The sequence below is a fragment of the Protopterus annectens genome, chromosome 10.part0 (assembly GCF_019279795.1).
Source record: "Protopterus annectens isolate FY-2018-M chromosome 10.part0, PAN1.0, whole genome shotgun sequence".
Classification (NCBI taxonomy): domain Eukaryota; kingdom Metazoa; phylum Chordata; order Ceratodontiformes; family Protopteridae; genus Protopterus; species Protopterus annectens.
Window position 1 is genome coordinate 1,762,434,183 of NC_056744.1, and position 22,358 is coordinate 1,762,456,540.

A 22,358-nucleotide genomic window follows, 5' to 3' on the forward strand; every position below is an offset into this window, starting at 1 on the left:
AAACATGTAGTTTTGAGCTTATGTTCCTTTGTTAGTTGTGTAATACTCCTGTGGGTATAAGGTGGCAGGGGGGGTCACATAATGTATCAGGGAAGGAACCTGATAAGGTAAAATTAAATGGGTCGGTAACCAGAATCCAGTCCTGGATATATTTTTGGGAGTTATTTTTGCCATATCTTGTTGGTGTATTAATAGGTTGAGTGAATCCAAAGAGGTTCATGTTGTTGATTACTGAATTTGCGGATAAAGACTGCCAGTCAATGTTTACATCACCCAGGAGGATAATTTCCTTTGTGATTGTATTTTGCTCTCCAGGATAGTATGTTTTCAGGTATTGAAATGTTCTGTCCTGGAGGAATATATAGCACAGCAATGCATATACCCTTGGCTCTTTTAAGTTTTAGGAATAAGATTAGGATTTATGCTTTTCCAAAATTTGGGATTTTGCCTGTATAGGGGTTAGTGTGAGCATGTTTGGGACAATTATAGATATTCCACTTGTTTTTCTATGCATTCTATTAAGCCTAATAATATTATAACCAGGGAATAGTATTTCAGCATTTTTATTTCAGGCTTTAGTCATGTCTGTGCTGTGGCTGGGTCAACCAGGCATGAAAATATGTGATTTTGTTGCCTATACTTATAATGTTTAGAGTGACTATTTGTAAACTTCTGCAGTGTATTCTTTGGTTTGTAGTTTGATTGGGACCTGGGTTTGGATGGATATCACGGCAATGATGTAATGCTGGAGAAAGAAGGTTTGTTTATTGTAGCATTCTTAGCAGAGATGGGTAGAAGTATTACCTTGACATTGGGAGTGACATTTTCTTTATAAACATTTCAGAATGTGGCACTTTCAAAGCAGCAAAAAGTTAAAAATATGGAAGGAGAGTAAACAGCAGCAATAAGATCAGCAAGCGCAAGATATGCAAAGGAGAAAGCAAACTAATCAATGCAAAAGGAGCAGCACCAAAGAGATGTGAAGAGAAATACAGGCAAAGACATCCGGATAGGGACAACTGTACAATACAAAAAATAAGAAAACAAAGAGTAAAGGTAGGAAAGAGGAATAGTAATGGAGAAGTTAAAGAACAGAAACTGAGGTTGTGGATTACCTGCAAAGTGGAGGACTTAGTGTAGAAAATTTAACTCAGATAACAACACATCAGGATAGAGCAATGGACACCCAAATTAAGGAGGAACCAGTGGAGTGGAAAGCATCTAATCAGTTGACATATGAAGATACTTTGGAACCTCCTATAAGAAACCAGTACAACCATTCAGTTGGAGCTGTATAGCAAGGGAAAGAACAGGAAACTGTGGCAACTTGACACAGTCAGTGTCGTGGAGTGATAGGCCAATGAGTTCCCATATGAAAGGGCAATGGATGACACAAGGTGAAACTGAAGAGAATGTGGCTCATGAAGATGCTCTGGAACTTTCTATAGAATACATGCAGGAAATTGAGAACAAAGAATGTGCCCTCAGTTTTGAATAAAGTGATCTAAGAGAAGAACTCCTTGATTTAATAGAGATGGGTAGACATATTAAGATCAATGAAAGAAATAGACTGCAGAAGGTCAATAAAACCCAGAAAGTTAGAAGTTTGATAAAACAAATGAACACAGTAATTAGGACTGTCTGTAGAGATTCATGTGATATAACAGAAATAAATAGGATACATTACTGTGCAACCAAATTAAAAACAGATAAAGTTCTACAGAAGAACACAGGGCAGTAAGGGAAAGGATGGGGAGAAATCAAATGCTGTCATGGAAGTATCGAATAGAGAAAAAGATAAAGCAGTTAAGACAAGAAGTGCCACTGTTAGAAGAGTATAGAAGAGGGAACAGATTTAGAAAAATACTCAGAAAAGTAGACGTGATAAAACCAGTGCGCAGTATTATAACGAATCGGGATTTATTCACTATCACAAATAGTAAACTAAAAATATCAGTACAGACAGGAAAAACCTAGAAGAAAACACAAATAAATATCAAGGAAAAGTACAAAGTAAGCAATTCATTGATGACCCAAAAAAGTTTTATAGAGAATTAGGGAACAAGGTAAAATGAATTGAAAGACCACCAAAAAAAGAAGAAATAGATTTTTTTTTCAGAAATATTTATGAAGATCCTGTGGAACATAACAAAGATGCTAAATGGATAGACGTAAAAGAAAGAACAGAAATTTCAAATGTGCGGGATATGAAATGTGATGAAGTAACAGCCAGAGACATTGAAACAAAGTTAAGAAAAGCCTGTAATTGGAAAACCCCAGGCCTAGATGCAGTACCTAACTTCTGGCTGAAACCATTAACAATTACCTGTTTATATGCACACCCCGAGCAGACACCAGCCTGGCTAGCAACAGGAAAAACAATGCTCCTGCTTAAGAGTGAACCTGCAGAGTACCATAAAAACTATAGACCAATAGCTTGCTTTCCGACGTCATATAAACTATACACTGGAATTGATGCCCACAGAGTTTATAGTCATTTAAAAGAAAACTCAATTATGGCAGTAGAACAAAAGGGTAATAAAAGAAAGTCATATGGAACAAAGGATCATTTGTTAAAGTCATAGTTGAGAACTGTAAAAAGGGGAAGAATCTTAAGTATGGAATGGATAGATTACAGTAAAGCATTTGACATTATCCCACTTTAATGGATAAAAGAGTGCTTAAAAATATACAAGATACACCCTACACTGATAAACTACATCACAGCGACCATGGAACAGTGTTAAACCACTTTGCAGTTAAACCTTGATAAAGGACAAATTATTATTCCAGGGATAAAAATTCAAAGGGGTGTATTCCAGGTGACTCTCTGTCACTGCTGCTCATTTGTCTTTCCCATAACCCATTAAGTTGTCTGCTTAACAGATTAGGTCATGGCTATAATTTGGCTCCCAGAAAGCAACAAAGTATAAAGGCTTCTCATGTTCTCTTTGTAGATGATTTAAAACTGTATAGCTCATCAGATGAGGAACTGAAAGCACAACTGCAAGTAGTCAGAACTTTTTCAGATGATATAAGAATGTCATTTGGTCTTGATAAATGTGCAAAAACAACCTTTACAGCAGGAAAGCTGCACCACCAAGAAAACATTACTTTGGGACAATAATGTGATATAAAAGATCTTGAGTAAGAGTGAGCATATAAAGATTTGGGAATTGATGAAGGATCAACAATAAAACATAAACAAATGTGAATAAAAGTAAGTAATATTTTAGAAGACTTAAATTAATCCTGAAAACAGCATTCACATCTAGGAATAAAGTTCAAGCCATAAACCAATTTGCTTTTCCTGTCCTAATTTACAGTTTTGGAGTGACTGGCCCCAAAAGGTGTTTGATAGATTAGACAGGAAAACAAGAAGGATGTTTCATAGTCATCAAATGATTCATAAAAATCAGTGCATACCAAGATTATATATTCCCTGTTCTGAAGGAGGTATGTGCCTCCTTGAAATTGTGTTGTGGTTTCTTTAAGAATTTAATTGATTAATAGGTTGTACTATATTAAGATTGATGCATTTTGCAGCATTTGTTCTGATGAAGTCTCATTTGGCTGATTGTAGGGGCGAAAGCGCTTAACTAAGTGTATTTTCTATGTGATTTTTTTAATATTAAAGTGTGCTTTTTCCATCAAAGCTCAACTATTTGCTACTTGGATACAGTGTTTTCACTACTGGTTATTGCTATTTGTTGCCAGCAATTCTCTCAGGATGGCTGTTTTTACTTGATTAGTTCTGGGTGTCAGCCATTCTTGTGATACACTGCCTTTGTTGTTTTGATTACCATACCAGTTATAGCATTGAATTTCTGAGTCCCTTATTTTTTTGCCAGTGGTTCTAAACATAACGCAAGTAAAGGGGAAAGAGGACACCCCTGCCTGCTTCTGCTGTTCAAAGAAAACATATCACAGAGAGGAACCCCCCCACACAACTACACACAGACACTCACATGCACACACACACACTTTAATTTTCACCTTTGACCCCTCATATATTCTCCTACTTAACCTTATTTTTGTCAGAGAATGCTATTGCTTCCATTGCCGTGCTCATAAAACCCCAGCTTACTATGTTTAATGTTTTCTGTATATTAAGACCTACCAACAACAGTAGTATTTTCTTACATTCTGCTTCCATCCGGATCATCTAGTAATATTGTGAGATGTTTGCCTTCCCTCCACAAAACCTCACTGATCCATATTTATCAATTTAGGCATCACATTTGCCATTCTTTTAGCCATTATAGACATAATACATTATTATCATGGTTTAGAATCGAAATGGACCTATATGAGGTTGGATCTGAAGGATCTTTACCATTTTTAGGTATTACAGCCACTGCGGATTTCTTCCAGGATGTTGATGTTTCTCCTCCTTTTAAAGTCCTGTTAAACAAAACCTTGCACATCTTTAGCACTTTCTTCACTCCTAGTTTCCAGACGTCCACAGGAATGCCATCCATTCCTAGAGGCTTTCTTACAGATTGGTTATACATCACCATTTTTATTTCTTCTTCTCCAATTACAACTGTTCATAATTGAGCCTCATCTGCCTCTAACCTTGGTATACTTAATTCTTCCATAAACATTATCATTTGTATTTCTTCTTGATTTCAACAGGTATTTTCAGTCTCACGATCCTCAGTATTGTCAACCCACAATTCAGAGACAATGTAGATGAAACCTTCAGAGTTGGTGGATATCCCCTTGGAGTTGACAAAGCCATCTACTCTCAGCCTTCAACATCCCTCATTTTCTGTGCCCTGGACTTGTCATCCATGCATCATATGGACAGAGGAGTGGGAATCTTCTGCAAACACAAAGCAGAGATGTCTGACTCTGATTCCTTCTCTGTATACTTGGACGGGATTCCGCTGACTGTCCTATGGTAGAGGATGTGTACTTGGAAGCACCTGGACTCGCTATGGAGTCCGCCACCCTGGATACAGATCTGGAAGAGGACCTGATGACCCCAGGTTGGAGAAGATTTTAGAATTAATGAAGGGAGGTTCTTGGCCAACTGAGCGAGTCTCCCCAGATGAGAAAACTCTGGAAGCTTTTTGCTGTATCCAACTGATAATTTGGTGACCCCCCCCCCCCCCCCCCCCACCATAGTATGCATAGTTTCACTTTTCTTGCAGAGGGCTTAGCAAGTATTATACGCATGACACCTTATCCAAGGAGACTTTAAAAGATCTTTTGCCCCCCCCCCCACCTCCAAGGACTGTGAATGCTCGAGTAAGGACCTGTAAACTAACCACGTGTCCACCAACAATTAAAGTAGAAACGTAAGCAAATTAAACTCTCCAAAGTGGGGGGCTTTGCCCCCCCCCCCCCAATTAAATATACCAACTCTTGATATTGCACTACAGTGGAGAAAAGGGTAAAGTTCACTATGATGGCCAAGTGGTTAGTTTCCTGGAGGGAAAATACGATGTTCTGGGAGTTCGTTATTTTACATTTTTGGCAATGTGGTTTTGATCATCTGCAAGTCGACGAAATGGTAATTCAACTATTTAAATTAGACCTGTATACATTTATATATGTGTGTATATCTATATCTGTGTATGTATATATATATATATATATATATATATATATATATATATATATATATATATAAACTTAAGAGACCTCAGAGATTTCTAACTAAGAAAATTTAGGGTCTCTTGCACATGTCTTATACAGACAGACTGAAATCGCTGTCACTGTATTCAGTAGCGTATAGACTACTTAGAGGTGACTTTTGTCTGGTTTACAGGTCTATCTCTAACCCAAATCTAATGGAAATGCTGCACATCTGTAAGTCAAATGGGACTAGAGTCACCTATACCAGGGACCTCAGTCTAGCCTGTGACATAAACAGGACCTGCTGGAGAGACAGATACATCTCTTATAGGTTCCCACTCCTCTGGAATAGGCTTCCAATCCATATCAAGCAGAGCGTCTCCATGACCCAGTTTAAATGCAGCCTGAATGACTGGATGGGAAACCATAAATTTCTGCCGGGGTTTGACCCGGCTTCTCTGCTGGACATGAATGGTCCTTGCTAGAAAAACCTTGGGCATAGCCACTATCTCTCATCTAGTATTATATTGGGATTTAATGGCTAGGCTTGTAAAGACCCCTGGATCAATAGCCTAGTAACAATCCTATGAACATATATATATATATATATATATATAAGTGTCAGACACAATCAAAAGACATATTTTCAAACAGTAAATGATTGAAGAAAAATGTTCGAACATCAACTGATCAAAGATGAAGGAAAACAGAGGAAACGCCTTCACCCTCCACATCCCCTGCTGATTGTATATACCGTCTCTGAGATTGCAATACAGGATGGAAGGGATAAAATCCCCGATCCCCACTGCACTGTACTGCACTCTTGCTATAGGTAATGGCATCATTCTTCTGTCCCTTTGACTGATTGTGCCAGCATTCCAAACGTTTGATATTCTGAACATTAGACCAACTAGCTGCTTCCCTTATATATAGAGAGATATCACTGTTAAGCATATGGTGAGATCTTTCTTTACTGCTGAGTAAGCCTGTCTGTAGGGAATATTCCAGCAGCTTCTGAATGAAGAAAGTCCCACAGAAGCTATACTGCCCTATACACAGCCTAAAATGAAAGAGGAAGAAGAACCCACCCTAGAAGAAGTAAGAACATCATAATGAAGATGAAGTCGGAAAGCACCAAGGTCAGATGATGTCATTCCAGATATGATCAAGATGTTGGGTGAATTAAGGAGAAATATCTCTTGAGGGTACTGACAGTGGACAACAATGAAAGGTGTATCCCAGCTGAGCTCACTGCTGCTCATACTATTGAAGGACTACATTAACAGTTCGGAGGGACAGATTAACAAAGCTGCTCTATGCAGGTGATGTGGCAGACTCTGAACAGGAAGCTCAGAAAATGATAGGGGAATGGAGTGCAAAACTGAAGGCACATGGAATGAAATTGAGTACAGACAAGACAGTTGTCATGGCAGCAAATGAGGGAATCGGAATAAGCTGAAAATTGAGATAGAGGAAAAAACAGTGGCACAGATCAAATGTTTCAAGTATTTGGGCGAGGATGGCTGAAGGGAAGAAAAACCTATATGACTCAGGTCAAAGCAAGAATCAGAGGGGCTACAACCAGCTGCCACAGAATTTCAGAGGTAGTTTGTGACAGAAGAATTAATACGAAAGAAGCTGAATATTAAAGTGTACAAAACAGCAGTACGACCAGTACTACTGTGTGGTACTAAAACCTGGTTAGTAAAGGCAGAGCAGATGAGGAAGCTAGAAGGGCTGTAGATGAACTGCCTGAGATGGGTGTTAGAATGCACACTGTGAGACAGAGGAATAAATTATCACATCAGAGCAGAAGCTAAATCAGCTCCAGTTACAGAGGTCAGACAGCACAGATTATAGTGGTTTGGGAACTGTACAAGAAAGCAGAAGTTGATTTGGTTCATAGAGAAGTATTAGGCTAGCTGCCCTTGCAGGCCATTTTAAGCTTAGCCAGTTTTCCTTTTTGTGCTCAAATTAACCTATCCCATTTGGTTAAGAGATTGGCTTTACCCATCCCATGGTCAATAATTATATATTAGCTCTTATGAGAATAACTGGGGTCATATCAGAGGGGACCATACCTCTCAGCTGTCCCTGATTTGTCACACATTTTTATCTGTCCCTCTTAATCCCTCCTAAAACTGCTAACCTTTGGAGACATGGTGGTAAGTTACTCTTAATAATGACAATAATTAGACTTATATACTTTTTAAGTCAGAAAAAAAGTATATTAATTCAGATTATTTTATTCTGTTAACATCTTAAGTTATCAGTACTACTATTTAAAAAAGTATCCCTCATTATTTCTGGATTTGACTGTGATTCTGTTGAGATTTGTCATTATTTAGTTGAGAGCTATGGAGGGGGCATATCCATAGGATAAAACATTTAGGAGCTGCCTGTGTCCATTAGTAGTACAGGGGGCAGTCATGTGGTAATTTTCTATTTCCCATCAGTACATCCAGATTGCACTTGAATATAGCTAGGATTAAACTTTGTTTTATGTAGATGGGGAGTCTGCTCCTCTGCAAGATATATGTGTCCCTCCAAACCCTTCTGTTGATGTTGCAGAAAAGGTTTAGATCCCTACACCGAGTATTTCTGATACCATTTTACTTGCTGCTGTGCAATAAATCCATCAATAATAGGTCAGAAGATGCCTTGTATGCCAGACACAGGTCATCTCTTAGCAGTCTGTAAGATACTGAGTATAGTGACAGGGCTTTAAGTCAGTCCTTGTAGAATGTGTTCTTTAGGCCTTGTATCCTTTTAGTAATGTATCTCTGTGGGTGATCCAGTTATTTCATGTGTCCGGAGAGATACAGTTTTTAAGCAGTCTTTTAAGCAGTTAAAGGGCTTTTCTAAAGTGTTTTATGACTTTTACTGGGAAACTGAAGTTTTTTTGTTGACTGCCTCATGCATATAGACCTGTTGTTTATCTGCTTCATTTTGAATTTCTGACATTATCTATTGCATTTGTTCACTTTTTTCTTCATTTATATGATATTTACTACTGATTTAACACTGCAATAGTTGGGGTCTATATTAAAACACCGAACATTCAAAATGTTGAGTGTTCTAATATCGAACCCTAGGAATCAAAAATTGAAAACATCGAACATTCAGAACAGCAGATTTTTTTCCTAGGGAAAAATTAGCTGTTCCAAAACACATACACACAACACAAGCACACCAAACAAACAGCAATCCACACACATACACCTAAACTCTTACACCTAACCCTACACTAAACTATACATACACCACTAACTATCCACTTACCTTAACCCAAACCCTAACCCTAAGGTCTGTCACTATCACACAGTCACCTCACCCGCGCCCTAACCCTAACTCACCTTCCCTGCCCCAACCCTCACATCCACACAATCGCACACTTACCTGACCCGTGCCCTAACCCTAACTCACCTACCCCACCCTAACCCTCACGTCCACATAATCGCACACTTACCTGAATCCCACCCGTAACTTTCCACCACAGCTCTGAAAATACCAAAGCAACAGAAACAGACAACCAAATTCTTTCCCTAGGAAAAAAATGTGGTTTTCTGTTTCTTCGATATTTTCAGAATTCGCTGAAAACGGGTCGATATTAGAACACTCAAAATTTTGAACGTTCGGTGTTCTAATATAAACCCCAATAGTTGTTATCATTGAATCACAATTTTAACTCAAATTACTTATTTTCTGTGGAGATTTTCATCTCTGACAAGTGAATCTCTTAAGTGAATGCTTTTTATGCTAATTTAATGGCATATATTTTATTTTTGGTAGTGTTTGGACAAGTGAATTTTACTTGGTACTGTAACTCTGTGTGCTGTTTATTGCGTTGTGCAGGTTGTAGAGCAAGGCTTAGCACATTTTAAACTAAAAAAAAAAATATTTTATTCCTGACTATTTCTCTGGAAAATGTCTTTTTCCAATTTATTTTATATATTTTCAGTGTTTGTCTGGCAAAATGTCTAACTCCATGTTGTATTATTTAAATGACCTTTGTATAACACTGTATAAATTTGCTTCTCTTGCTTATTTTTTTTTGTAATAATGTTTCGGAGCTTTTCTCCCCGGTCCTGCACTGTAAATGGACTTGGTCCAGTTGGAATTTCCCAGTTAACAAATGTAAAATAAATAAATATGCAGTTTAGTCCTATTTGCTGTTTGGTGGGGCCACGGTGATTCAGCGGTTAGCATTATTGCCTCACAGCAAGAGGTTCTCCCGTTCGATTCTCAGCTGGAGCGCCTTCTGTGTGGAGTCTGCATGTCCTCCCCGCGGTCGGGTGACGTCTAAAGACATGCAGGTAGGTGCGAGCGTGAATGGGTGTGCCTTCTTTGAAGGATGGGCATCGGGCTGGCAACTCGGCACCGTAAAAATTCACTGCCAGTCATTAGCTGATCAGAGTTCCGCTGTGGTGACCCCTAACTTGGAAAAGCCAAAAGACACACACAGTCCTATTTGCTGTTTGGTAACATAGTTTATGTTTCCTGTAATTGCTATCCTTAGTCAGCCATTAACAGTGTCAGTGTATTATTCTGGCTGATGTTTTTCCCCTAGCTTGATGGATCCTGATATGGTTGCCCAGGCCAGCCCCCAAATCCATTTGCATCTAAAAAAAGTCTTTGGAAAGTGAACAGGTTGAAAAACCCAAGCAGGTGTTCACGTTTTCATGTATGCTAGCTTCGTTTAGAGATGCATTTGACTGGAAGCGACCTAGAGCTGCACCAGAGATTGCCAAGAGTTTATGACCGTATTGAAGATGGGATTCCAAATGTTTTGGTTGTTCCTTCTGTGGTACTGGCCATAGAAGATGTCTGTAAAACTTTATGTAAGACCCCTTTGGCTAATAAACCATTTCCTAAAAAGTCTGTGAGGAAATACAAGGTGTATTCTGATCTTGCAGCTCTCATTGCTCCTTTGTCAGCTGACCCAGCTATGGTTTCTTCAGCTAACAAATCTGACAAGAGGGCCCTGGCTTCTAAACTTACACCCCTGGATAAAATTGGCAATTGTTTAGAACCTCACAGAAAAAAGTTGTTGCATTGTTTTAATTTAGTGTAGAATTTTAAATTATCAGGGCTTTATTGGAAGCTTATTTTGCAATGTTCTTACAGTTTAGATAAATTTGTTGCATCCTTGCCTGCTGAACAGAAGTGTTATATGATTGAAATTGTTTTTACATGACTCAGATTTCGAAACATACTTTGAGGAGTGTCTTAGAAGTTGAGGACACATGCATCTGTTTACATAACCAGAATTTTTCTGAAGATTTAAAAAAAAAAATGAGATTTTTAATGTTCCTTTAAGTTCTGAATTTGTGTTTGGTTCTGCTTCTACGTAGATTTACAAACAATGGAGTGAGGGTAAATTGATACATGAGGAATCCAGAATATTTCATATTCCCAGGTTCTCCCCTGATGAGGTGTCCAACTTCAAAGGGCTGAACAAACAAAAATTTCAGTCTAACAAGAGTCAGGGTACCGAGAGGAAAGGACAAGAGTATAGTGCTTGTGAACCATATAAAATGGGCTCATTTCCCAAAAAAGAGCATTCCCCTTCTAAAGAATGACTATACTGAGGCTCAGGGTAGCCCTTCTCTTTTTCCTATCCCTCCTCCCCTTCCCCCAGCCTTTCACTTAACCCAGCAGCCTGGCCACAAATAGCCTCAGACAAATGTGTGCTGAGAATAATTCAGTGAGGATACTTTTGGCAGTAGATAGAAAATCCTCCTTCCTTCAGGGGATTCTCCCCGTACCCGCCAGACCAGACAAATCTGTTCTGTCCAGTACTTCTTCACAAGCATGAGTTCTAGAACCAGTTCCTGCACCACAAAAAGGAAAAGTATTTTACTCCAGAATCTTTTTAGTAGCTCAAAGGAATCTGTAATGGAGACTAGTGTCAGATTGGTCTTGCTTAAATACTTTTCTGAAAGTACCCAAAGTCAGAATGCTCACCCTGCAGGCGGTCCTATCCCTTCTTCTGGACCTGTGTTTTATGGTGACTTTAGATCTGAAAAATGCTTATTATCACATTCCAGATGTGCCAAACTTCAAGTTGAACCTACAAATGTCCTACCTCGCACCCTCACAAAGAATTGCCTGAAAGGGGTGTATGACAGACACAGAAAAAAGAATGGCCTTTCTAACCAAAGACAGAGTCCCTCCTTTTCTGAACATAGTCAGGGATTTCTCTCTTCAAGAAGCTGCTGCTGCTAGAGTTTTTCAAAATTGTAGGCCTCATGGCATCAGTAATCCTCATGATACCATTCGCTAGACTCCACATAGAAAAATTCTGTGGTATTTAAAAAAAATTGTAGGACCCAGCACCTGCATCCCTTTGAATTCCAGGTATCAGTGCTGGATTTTGTGAAACATGAGTTATGGTGGAGGAGGGATCAGATGTCTCTCAATCCCTAACCCCAGTTTAGCTAGTCCAGATGGATTTGTCAGATTTTGCATCGAAGCAGTGTCCAGGGGAGTTCAAGTACAAGACGAATGGGGTCCTTTGGATCCTACAAAGCACATAAACGTCAAAGAAGCGTTATCGGTGATTCTGACCATAAAAGTTCTTCGCCACTTAGGGTCTCCAAATCCCTTTTTAGTGATCACAGACAACACGACAGTCATGTGTTACCTGAACAAACAAAGAGAGGGTACAAGGTCATACCCTTTTTGATGGTTGGCAGTTATGGCCTAGGAGCTAGCCTTACAGCATTTTGTAATGCTTCAGGCCTCATGCATCCCATCAGAGAAAAAGATAACGGCAGCCAAACCGAGCATGGATGGACTCTCAAGAGGGCAAACTCAGGACAGAGGTCTTCCAGACGTGGGGAACACCTCAAATAGATCTGTTCACTTCATATCTAAACAGGTAGTTGGGAACATTTTGTTAGAGACATCCTTGCAGCCATGCTTAGAGGACAAATGCATTCTCCTTCCCTCAGACAGAAATGTTCCCTAATATATTTCCACCCTTTCCACTGAAACTCAAGGTACTCTAGAAGATTCTGAAAGACTGATCAACGATCATCGTGTTGACCCCCTTTTGGCTCAGGCTGAGTTGGTTCTCTCTTTTAATGGAACTGGCCAAGGGCAATTACTACAAGCTTCCTCACACTCTGCATCTGCTCACACAGTGTCAGAAGCGACTGGTGCACCCCAACTTACAGCATTTGCAGTTGACAGCCTGCATGATTCTATCTTCATACCTTTTAGGTACTTATTCCATGAGAATGTGCAGTAGGTATTGAAGGAGGCAAGAAAACCTGCAACTAGAAAATCTTATGTTTACAAGTGGAAGAGGGTTTCTGGGTGGTTCCTAACCAGGAGCAAAGAGCCTGGTATGGTGTCTGCCGTCTGGTTTTGAAATATTTCTGTGAGGTACTCAATGACGGCTAATCTTATGCATCTATCAAGGTGCGTCTTGCAGCCATCTTAGTTTATCTGCCCATGGATCCCGCTCTTTTGTTTCTTTTTGTGATTAAACTGTTTATGAAAGGAGTGTTGCACTTGGGACCACTTTGAAAGCAAATTCCTCCTTCTTGAGATCTCAACTTTTTCTCTTGGAAAAATTTACCCTATCTCCTTTTGAACCTGCGTTTCAGGCTGATTTAAAGTTCATCAGTTGGAAAACTGTTTTTCTTATTGTTCTGTCATCTGCAAGGTGAATCAGAGCTGCAAGCCCTCACTGTAGGCCAACCTTATCTGATTTTCCACAAGGACAAGGTTATTTTATGCACTAATCTATTTTTCATGCCAGAAGTTGTTTCTCAGTTTACTATAAATTAAGCCATCAATCTCCCAGTTTTCTTTCCGGAACCTAGAAATAAGAGAAAGAAGATTTTGCATACCTTGGATGTGCACAGGCAGCTCAGGTGCTACCTTGACAGAACTAAACTCTTAAGGAAAGCTAAAGAACTGTTTCCTATTCTGAGCTAAGTAGGATCAACCTGTCTCTAAGCAAACAATTACGCATTGGTTGTCCTCAGCTGTTATGTTTTTATTTTTTGTTACTCCCACCATAGTAAATATATTCCAGGCAAGGTTAAGGCACATTCCACCAGAGCCTTATTCTATTTGGTGGCTTATTGGAAAGGGGTGGACTCTAGAAGCATTCTATAGGCTACAGCCTAGTTCTCTGCTCACACTTCTACAAAGCACTACAAACTGGATTCTGTCTCAAGTTTCAGAGCAGGATTTGTGAGGACCATTCTCTAGGGGCTCATTATTCTTCCTCCTTCCAGGAAGGAGAAGCCTTGGAAATCTATCCGTATATGCGTCTAAGGCAGTGTGAATGATGAACATAGTACAATTGCGCAAGTCCTGCTTACGTGCAACAGTAGTTCAAAAAACAAGAAACAATGCAATGTAAACTATAAAGCAATCTCAGAGAACTGTCAGCTCTCACAGAATAAATGTCCCATTATATTAAATAAAAGTTCTACTTCTCTGACCCGTCACACAGTTCATCTAGAGTTAGTTTCTTTGAAGTCAAAGAATGCAACACATATCTTTGAAACTAACCCAACCAAGAACTTTTTAAAGCTCCAAGAAAAAATAAACTAAAACAAACTGCCTGTTCTGCTTACCTCATATAAAAAATGCTACTTCCCATCTCCTCCCACAGTTCATAGAGAGTTAAATTACTTTGCAGTTAATAAATGCAGTGCAGATATTTGCTAACCCTACCCAAACCAAAAACTTTAAAAAAAGAAAAATACTTTAAAGTAAAACAAAAAAATTAAAAGTATGACAAAATCTACTAAAGCAAGAACAAAAAAAAAAATAAACCAATAAATAATGCAAGTATGCAAACTATAAACTAAGAAATCCAAAGTAGTCCCAGGTCAGCAGTTTCAGAGCAGAAGCAACACTCACAGAGCATGGGTAGGAAATGGATTTAAGGAGTGCCAGGGTTAAATATAGCCCCCCCTCCAAGCCTGGGACCTAACCCCCCCCCCCCAGCCTTGAAACAATATAATGTTACATGAAAGAAAGGGAAGCATGCACCCCAGTCATGAGAGCTTGAGAAGTACAAATGTTTTTCCTATATCTATTGTCCATATCCTCAGTATTTGTTCTTACCTGCAGAAGCTTCCAATCACTTTGAAGAGACTTCCTACCCTGACCTGTTCCTCAAATCATAATTTGAGTCCAACAGTGTATTTATTTATTTTGTACATTATTTATACTGTGTTTATTTGTTTTTGGGGTTGGTGGGAGATGCTGTCATAATTGTGTGACTTTTTTTAGAAAGTATGTGGTACAAATCAATGAAGAACATTCTGGAATGATGCAAAATATTTTCCTTCCATGTCACAGTACAGTACAGATAAATACAGAGACTGACTATCATGGCAGGATGCCTGCTGTAAAGATGGCATAAGTATACACATGTAGATAGACTTTTACAGCATGTGCAGCACAGTGGTGCAGCTGTTAGCATTGTTGCCTCACAGCAAGAGGGTCTCTGGTTTGATTCTCACTGGGGTGTGTTCTGTGCGGAGTCTGCATGTTCCCCCTGCGTTCGGGTGGATTTCATCCAAGTGCTGTGGTTTCCTGCCGCATTCAAAAGACATGCACCTGAAGCATTTCTCCCCAGGCTTCCGCTGAAAATGGGTTCTGTCCCAGTCGGACTTTCCCAGTAAACAAATGTTAAATTAATTAAAAATAAATAATTTATTTTCTGCAGCAGCATGTTGTTATTTGCAGACAGGTACAGCCATGCTATGGCTCATTTGAACAACTACCCGGTAACAACAAAGCTGATATGATGGCAATATCTTCCCTCTGCTTTTCACATGTGCTTGTGCTAGCAGCATGCAGTATACTGTCAGCATGTGCACTACGAGGGGTGCAGCTACCTGAACCGTGCTGCTTGTCAGTGAGAACAGAGAATTAAAATTTAACCACTAAGCCAAGAAAGAATGCCAGCTTATAAGCCCAACTGGGTCTCATGTCTTTACATTTTGTGCTATGTTATAAACTCCAGCTGATACAGAAAACATTTCTTTACAAAAAAAAATCTATTGTTTTAAGAAAACTTCAAGTAGTTTAACATGTAATATCAGTACTGACTTCACTGTTCTAGTCAGAGCTGCTGTGAACTTCGTCTTCAGTCTGATTTGCACTTTAGCACATTAAGTTAGCTCCCCCCAACTGCACTGTTCTGAAGACAACATTAAATTCAGTCTGGATTCCTCCGTCCATAAGTAGAGGCAGTTAATATCTCAGCATTTTGTATGGCGGTTAAGTGACGGAATTACCAGATTTTGCATGTTTTTGTTTAATGTATTGTATTCTAGGAATAGATGAAATGGAGTAATTTCAATGAAGATGTTAACGTTGTTTTAAAGTGGAAAATTAAAATGCAGATGTGTCAATTTTTTTAAAGCAGACTGTTATGTAATTATCTGTCAGATGACTTGAAAGGAATGTGGAATATTTTAAGTGCACATGGGCATTTGGTCTTGTTCATGGCATGTGACACATTCATGTTCACTATTTTCACAGATGTATTGTACTATGAGATGGACAGGTTGTCAAAAGCTAGTTTGTCCACTGCCAGCTCTGAGCCACGAAGCCTGCCATCTGAGGATCAGTACTGCTCGATAGATGATGTAGGACCCACTGCCACCCCAGGCAATGATCCCTTGTGTACAGCACAGCCCACCCTGCCAGTTGAAGAGATCACTACAAGACTGACACCAGGGGATGCTCAGGTATGCATAAACAAAGAAGCACAAGGCTCTTTTAAGAAATGCTAGTATTAAATATTTTTCTGTTACCATAGCATGCTGTAGCTGTGACTTTACAACTGCAGTTATAAGTTATCTGCACAAAGAAGAAACATAATTTAAAATTAAAGTGAGGCAATTTCCTTGAAATTGTTAAATAAGTAAATGGACTGATTTTGCAGGAGTTTTTAAGTGACATTAGGAGCCATAAGTGTAGATACAAATACAATGAACTTGGACCATTCAGTGTAGCTATCAGCTGTCAGGAGGTGTGAGCTAACTGTAGTGCCTGGAGAAAATCCACACGAATATAGGGAGAACACATTGAGCATGCAGAGGTCAGAATGAAACTCCAGACCCTGGAACTGAGAAATCGCAACACTAACTCTTCTGCTACTCTTATCTGCTTTTCTGAACTACACAGCTAGCTTTTGTCTCTCTGTCTTTTTTTGTGGTTACACAGACTTTGCTGTGCATTGTATAATAGTTTTCAGCCATTTGGTTAACTCCAGGATCTCATGCTGTCCTTTTCATTCTTCCTCACTGTGGGTCTTCGGATCTGACTCGGCCGCATTCACAAGATTTTCGGGTCCGAGTCTCAAGCTCCTTCCTTTTCCATAATGCATCATACCTTCCCCAACTCCCCAGGTCTCATTTGCCGCCATCCAGCACATACGTGGTCCTTGAGTCTCGAGCTTGTTGTAGGGCCATGAGTTAACAGTTTACTAAATTTTGGCTTTTTCTTGGATTACCTTTACTTCTTGACTAAAATATAATATTTCTCTTTCTTCTGAACATTCCTCCGTGTTCTGTACTTCCCCTCTCGAACTTAGTTAGCCAAGGACTGGTTAGGATCCTCTCATCCTTGCCTCTTTCTTTTGCCTTTCTCTCTGTTAAAAAATACAAAAAAAAATGTGTGTGTGTGTGTGTGTGTGTGTGTGTGTGTGTGTGTGTGTGTGTGTGTATGTGTGTGTGTGTGTGTGTGTGTGTATGTATGTATGTATATATATATATATATATATATATATATATATATATATGTATGTATGTATGTATATATGTATATATGTATATATATATATATATATATATATATATATATATATATATATATATATATATATATGTATATATGTATATATGTATATGTATATATATATATATATATACATAAAATATTTTTTTCATCTAAAACTTTACTTCTTTGACTAGTTTAAGTTTTGTTTTGTCCGGTTGTGTGTGGGAGTATGTGAAGCTTATCTCTTAGTCTAATTATGGCTGAAAAACCAACAGGTTTTAAGAGAAGCACATCTTGTGGGCACAAAACACCAAACTCAGATGCCCACAAGAAGTGTGTGTGTGTGTGTACTGTCTTGGGCCAAGGCACATGAATACTGAGTGCAATATTTGCGCAGCATTCAATCTTCGTGCCCTTTCTGATAGAAAAAGCAAGTTAATTTTGAGAGGTTTGTTACCTTCCTCTGGGGCTCAAACCCTCCTCCAAGCCTTTGACCTCTAAATAGCTCAAGAAGCGAGCCCTTTCACCTTCCCTGGGGGTTCGTCTTCTCAAGCTGATAAAAGATATAAAGTGTTGGATCGCCCTTTTTCGAATCTGATGCAGACCAGATCATCCTCGGATCTCTGAGCCTCTTCAGCTCCGACAGTTGCCAGATTGGCAGACAAGTCCGCCCCTCGGATCCAATCGTCCTGAGATCCTAACACTTCAGATCCCAGTGCAATGTCAGATCCAGTAGACATATACTAATCCATAGCTCTTCTCTAGTCAAGACTTCCTTGGATCCTGAGCCTTCTGATCTGAGGTCTTGGAGCCATACACCTGTTCGGAGCTGACCAACATCTCTAACTCTGACATCTTGGGTAACAATTTCACCAGCTAAATCTAGACACTCTTTAGTCTAAGAAGTCTTCTCAGACTTTCTCAGCTTTTCTCAGTCAGAGATGGACAGGATAATACAAAGTTTTTTTTCAAAGCTCAGATCCAGATGGGGATTTTGCCATCTCCTTCCCATTCTGGATCCGTGAGAGGTCCAACGCCCATGCTACAAGCTCCGCTTTCAATTCGACCTTCGGTCTCAGAAATCCAAGATCCGGTTTCCCTGAGACAGTCATTGTTGGGTCCCCGATTATGTCCTTCTTCAACCCCGTCTGTTTCCCGGACTGACTTTGTTCCAGTACCCTTAGACTAGAGTGAGTCCCAGATCCGAGATGTTGGTACTGGCTGTGGGGGGGTGGCTTCAGTCACAATATGGTTGGATCCGTTCATCCCCCTATGAACCTCGACCTTCAACATCTTGGGCCCAACTCTATTTGGAGGCATCACTTGTGGAGTGGGCTCCGTTCTTTCTCCTGTGGTGGCTTCAGCTCTGAGGGAGGAGTGGAGAGTTTCCCCTGACCCATCAGCCTTCCGAGTAACAGAGAGGGCATTCTCTAGTCCAAGAGATGCAACTCCCATCCTCCGGATCCTACCCAATCGTTATTTAATCTGAGCTTTGAGCCCATTCATCCTGCCATTGGTTAGCCCCCCCCTCGGTAAGCCTCCAGAATACTTCCCCACAGGGGGTCTCTGATTCTTCCAATTCTTCCTCTGACCATTCAACAAGGGAGGTTCATCGGAAGAAAATGTGCAAGAGGAGGTACTTGGACTCCCCTTGGAAGTTCTTAACTGAGGACACTGATTTTGATGACAGAGAAGGATCTCCCAGATCTCCACTGGATGACATCTCCTCTGGAGATATCCTTGAACTCATGAGGCAAAATCCTTCTTCCAGGGAGTCAGTGTTTCTGGAAGCTTTCGGGGCGGGTCCGTCCACATCCTGGGTGATTCCCCCGGCGGATGACCTGATTGATTTAGTTTCCTGCCAGGTATGGAAGGAGCCATACTTGGTTGAGCCAGACCCTAAGCTTACTGATAAATTCTTCAGTTCTCCTTCTGATCGCTTATATTAGTACAAGGGTGTCCCAGTTAATGCCATTGTGGTGTCCCCAGCCACAAAAAAGGAGCTTGCCAAAGAGCTCCTCTGTTCATCGCCCGAACAAGGAGTCTCGGGCACTGGACAGATACTGAAAGCACATGTACACCTCATTTACCTTCACATTGAGAGCATTAAACTACTTGGCACATTTAACACTCCTGCAGAGAGATTCTGTCAAGGAGTTCACCAACTCTCTGAAAGAGACTTTGTCGGAGGAGAACCTTAAACAGGTTTCTCCCCAGTTGGCGACTCTATCTTCCCTGGCAAATTCCTCGATGAGGCTGATCTTGAACTCTGTGGAAGCCACTTCACAAGCAGCCAGTACAGGCATAGCCATTAGGAGACATGCCTGGATGTGGCTTTGCGATGTTGCAGAACCCTTCAAGGCGCCTTTCATTAATGCCCCCTGTGATTACTTTCATTATCCTCCGGTAATGAAGTGTCTTGAGTGGCTAGTCAAGAATCATATCTCTTCAAAACTAGAACATTACAATTTGCTTATAGCTCTAACCACTGCATGGCTGATACTATAGCTTTAACACTTCATGAATCCTTGGCCCATCTAGAGAACAAGAATTGCTTTGTCAGATTGCTGTTCATCAGTTTTAGTTCTGCCTTCAACACTGTCATCCCCCAGAATCTGATAGCGAAGGTGCTCCAGCTGGGCATCAACACCCCCCCTGTGTAACTGGATACTGGGTTTTCTCATAAACAGACCCCAAAAGATATGTGTGGGAATTAACAGTTGAAATAGTATCACATTGAGCACAGGTGTCCCACAGGGTTGCGTCCTGAGTCCCCTACTGTTCACCTTGCTGACGCATGACTGCATGGCCAAGCATGAATCCAACAAAATCATTAAGTTCACAGATGATACCACTGTTGTAGGTCTTGTCAGGAACAGAGAGGAAACAGCCTACAGGGAAGAAGTGGGGTACCTGATAGGCCAGTATGACAGCAACAATCTGGCCTTAAATGTAAGCAAGACCAAAGAATTAATAGTGGGCTTCAGGAGGACACAGGAGGTACTTCAGCCTCTGGAGATTAAGGGGGTGGCAGTGGAAAGAGTCAAAAAGTACCAAGTTCTTGGGGGGTGCACATCTCCAACGATTTATGCTGGACCACTCACATTAACCACACAGTGAAGAAGGCACAACAACGTCTACACTTTCTACGGAAATTGAGGAAGGCAACCTGGCACCGATCATCTTCAAAGCCTTCTGTAGGGGGACCATTGAGAGTATCCTCACTAATAACATCATTGTATGGTAGGGAAACTGCAAAGCATCTGACCGCAAGGCTCTCCAGATCTCCAGAATATAGTGAAGCCAAGGAAAAAATCATTGGTTCCTCGGTCTCATCCATGGATGAGCTGCACGAAACTAGGTGTGTGGAAGAGCTAGGAAGATAACAGATGATCCCGCCCATTCTGTGCATGGCATGTTCTTCCACCTCTCATCGGGTAGACGATATTGCAGCTTGCACTGCAAAACATCTAGCCTGAACAGGAGTTTCTTTTCTCTATCCATAAGGCTGCTGAACTCAAATGTCAAGCATGACAGTAGATAACAGAATCAATATGCCACAAGCTGTGGTATACTGTCTACAGTGACTGTTTGGCAATTGCTTAATAACTGGAACAGTTAAGTAATCTCTTCTATTACTATTAGTGCAATAGCCAGAGTGAGTCATCACTCCATGTATGTGTAATATGAACAGACTTTATCACACTACTGATGTGAATGTGTAATATTCTAAGCAAATCGCAATGGGAATTCTTAGTCTGTGCAATACCTACTAGTATAATATTGTCCAATATGTGGTAAATTTATGTGTTGTCAAGTATACTAATTATTACTGTATGTATATCTCTCTTACTGTTTATTTATATGTTATCTTATGTCTTGCACTGGGACCAAACAATGAAATTTTGTTCAGCTGACACAGCTAGGTAAATCTGATTGATGATAAAGTTTACTTTGACTTTTACTTTGATGGTTCTTCTTTGTTGGGACAGTCGGTGAAAGAAACACTTGCCTGCAGCAAGAAAAAAGGAAAGACCTTGTCTGCCGTAGGTATCAAGTTTTCTACCCCCCCCCCCCCAAAGGACTTTTTCAAGAAACCAAAGGGGTGAGAAGAAGCTTTGGTTCAGAAAATCTCAAGGTCTTTTCCATGACTCGTACATGGATACCTCTTCCAGGGGCAGAGAAGGAGGCTTCAGAGGTAGACGCTGCCCCAGAGGCCGGGGGGGTCCACAGAATCAGGGCTTTAGGGAACCTTTTACTGATAAGCCCTATCAGCACTTCTGAAGTGCTGTCTGACTGTCAGGGAACATCTATCCCTGCACCTAGATACCTGGACAAACATTACAAACAACAACTGGTGCTAAAAATAATATCCAGAGGTTATTACATTTTCTTTTCCCCATCACCTCCAAATCCCAGGAGGTTAGTCCCTGCCGTACCATCCAGTCAGTGGGAGTTCATTGTTCAAGAAGTTCAAAAACTTCTAGAGAACAGAATCATCCAAGATGTCCTGACCAAACAAGTAGGATACTGAACTTATTCTCGCTCCTTTTTGGTGCCAAAGAAAACAGGGGACCTAAGACCAATACTGAATCTCAGTAGCCTCCACCTATATGTCAAGAAATCAAAATTCTGAATGGTTACAATTCAGTCCACTCTGATGCTTCTACACAGGGATGATTGGATGTGCTCTGTAGACCTCCAAGACACGTATTATCATATCAAAAAGAACAAACGCTCCAGGAGACATTTTTGCTTTCTGCAGGGGGCCAGTCATTACCAATTCAGAGAGCTGCCTTTTGGTCTCATCACAGCTCCCCCCCCCCCCCCCCCGGATGTTTACCAAATGTATGGCAGTTGTTGCAGCTCATCTGAGACTGAAAGGATTCCAGATGTCTCCGCATGTAGACGATTTGCTCCTTACTGCATCAACAAGGCATCAACTGATTCACGCCAATAGTTATCTGCTATAGATCTTCAATTCCCTAGGCATTTCAATAAACTTG

At 40.3% G+C, this 22,358-nt stretch overlaps 1 protein-coding gene across 1 annotated transcript in view; it reads left to right on the forward strand.

The window, feature by feature from the left end:
- LOC122814477 (inactive serine/threonine-protein kinase TEX14-like) overlaps positions 1–22,358 on the forward strand; it is a 555,764-nt gene that overhangs the window by 304,507 nt on the left and 228,899 nt on the right. The window contains exon 14 of the mRNA XM_044087056.1: positions 16,111–16,319. Coding sequence (XP_043942991.1) covers positions 16,111–16,319 — 209 coding nt within the window. The remainder of the gene's footprint in view (positions 1–16,110; positions 16,320–22,358) is intronic.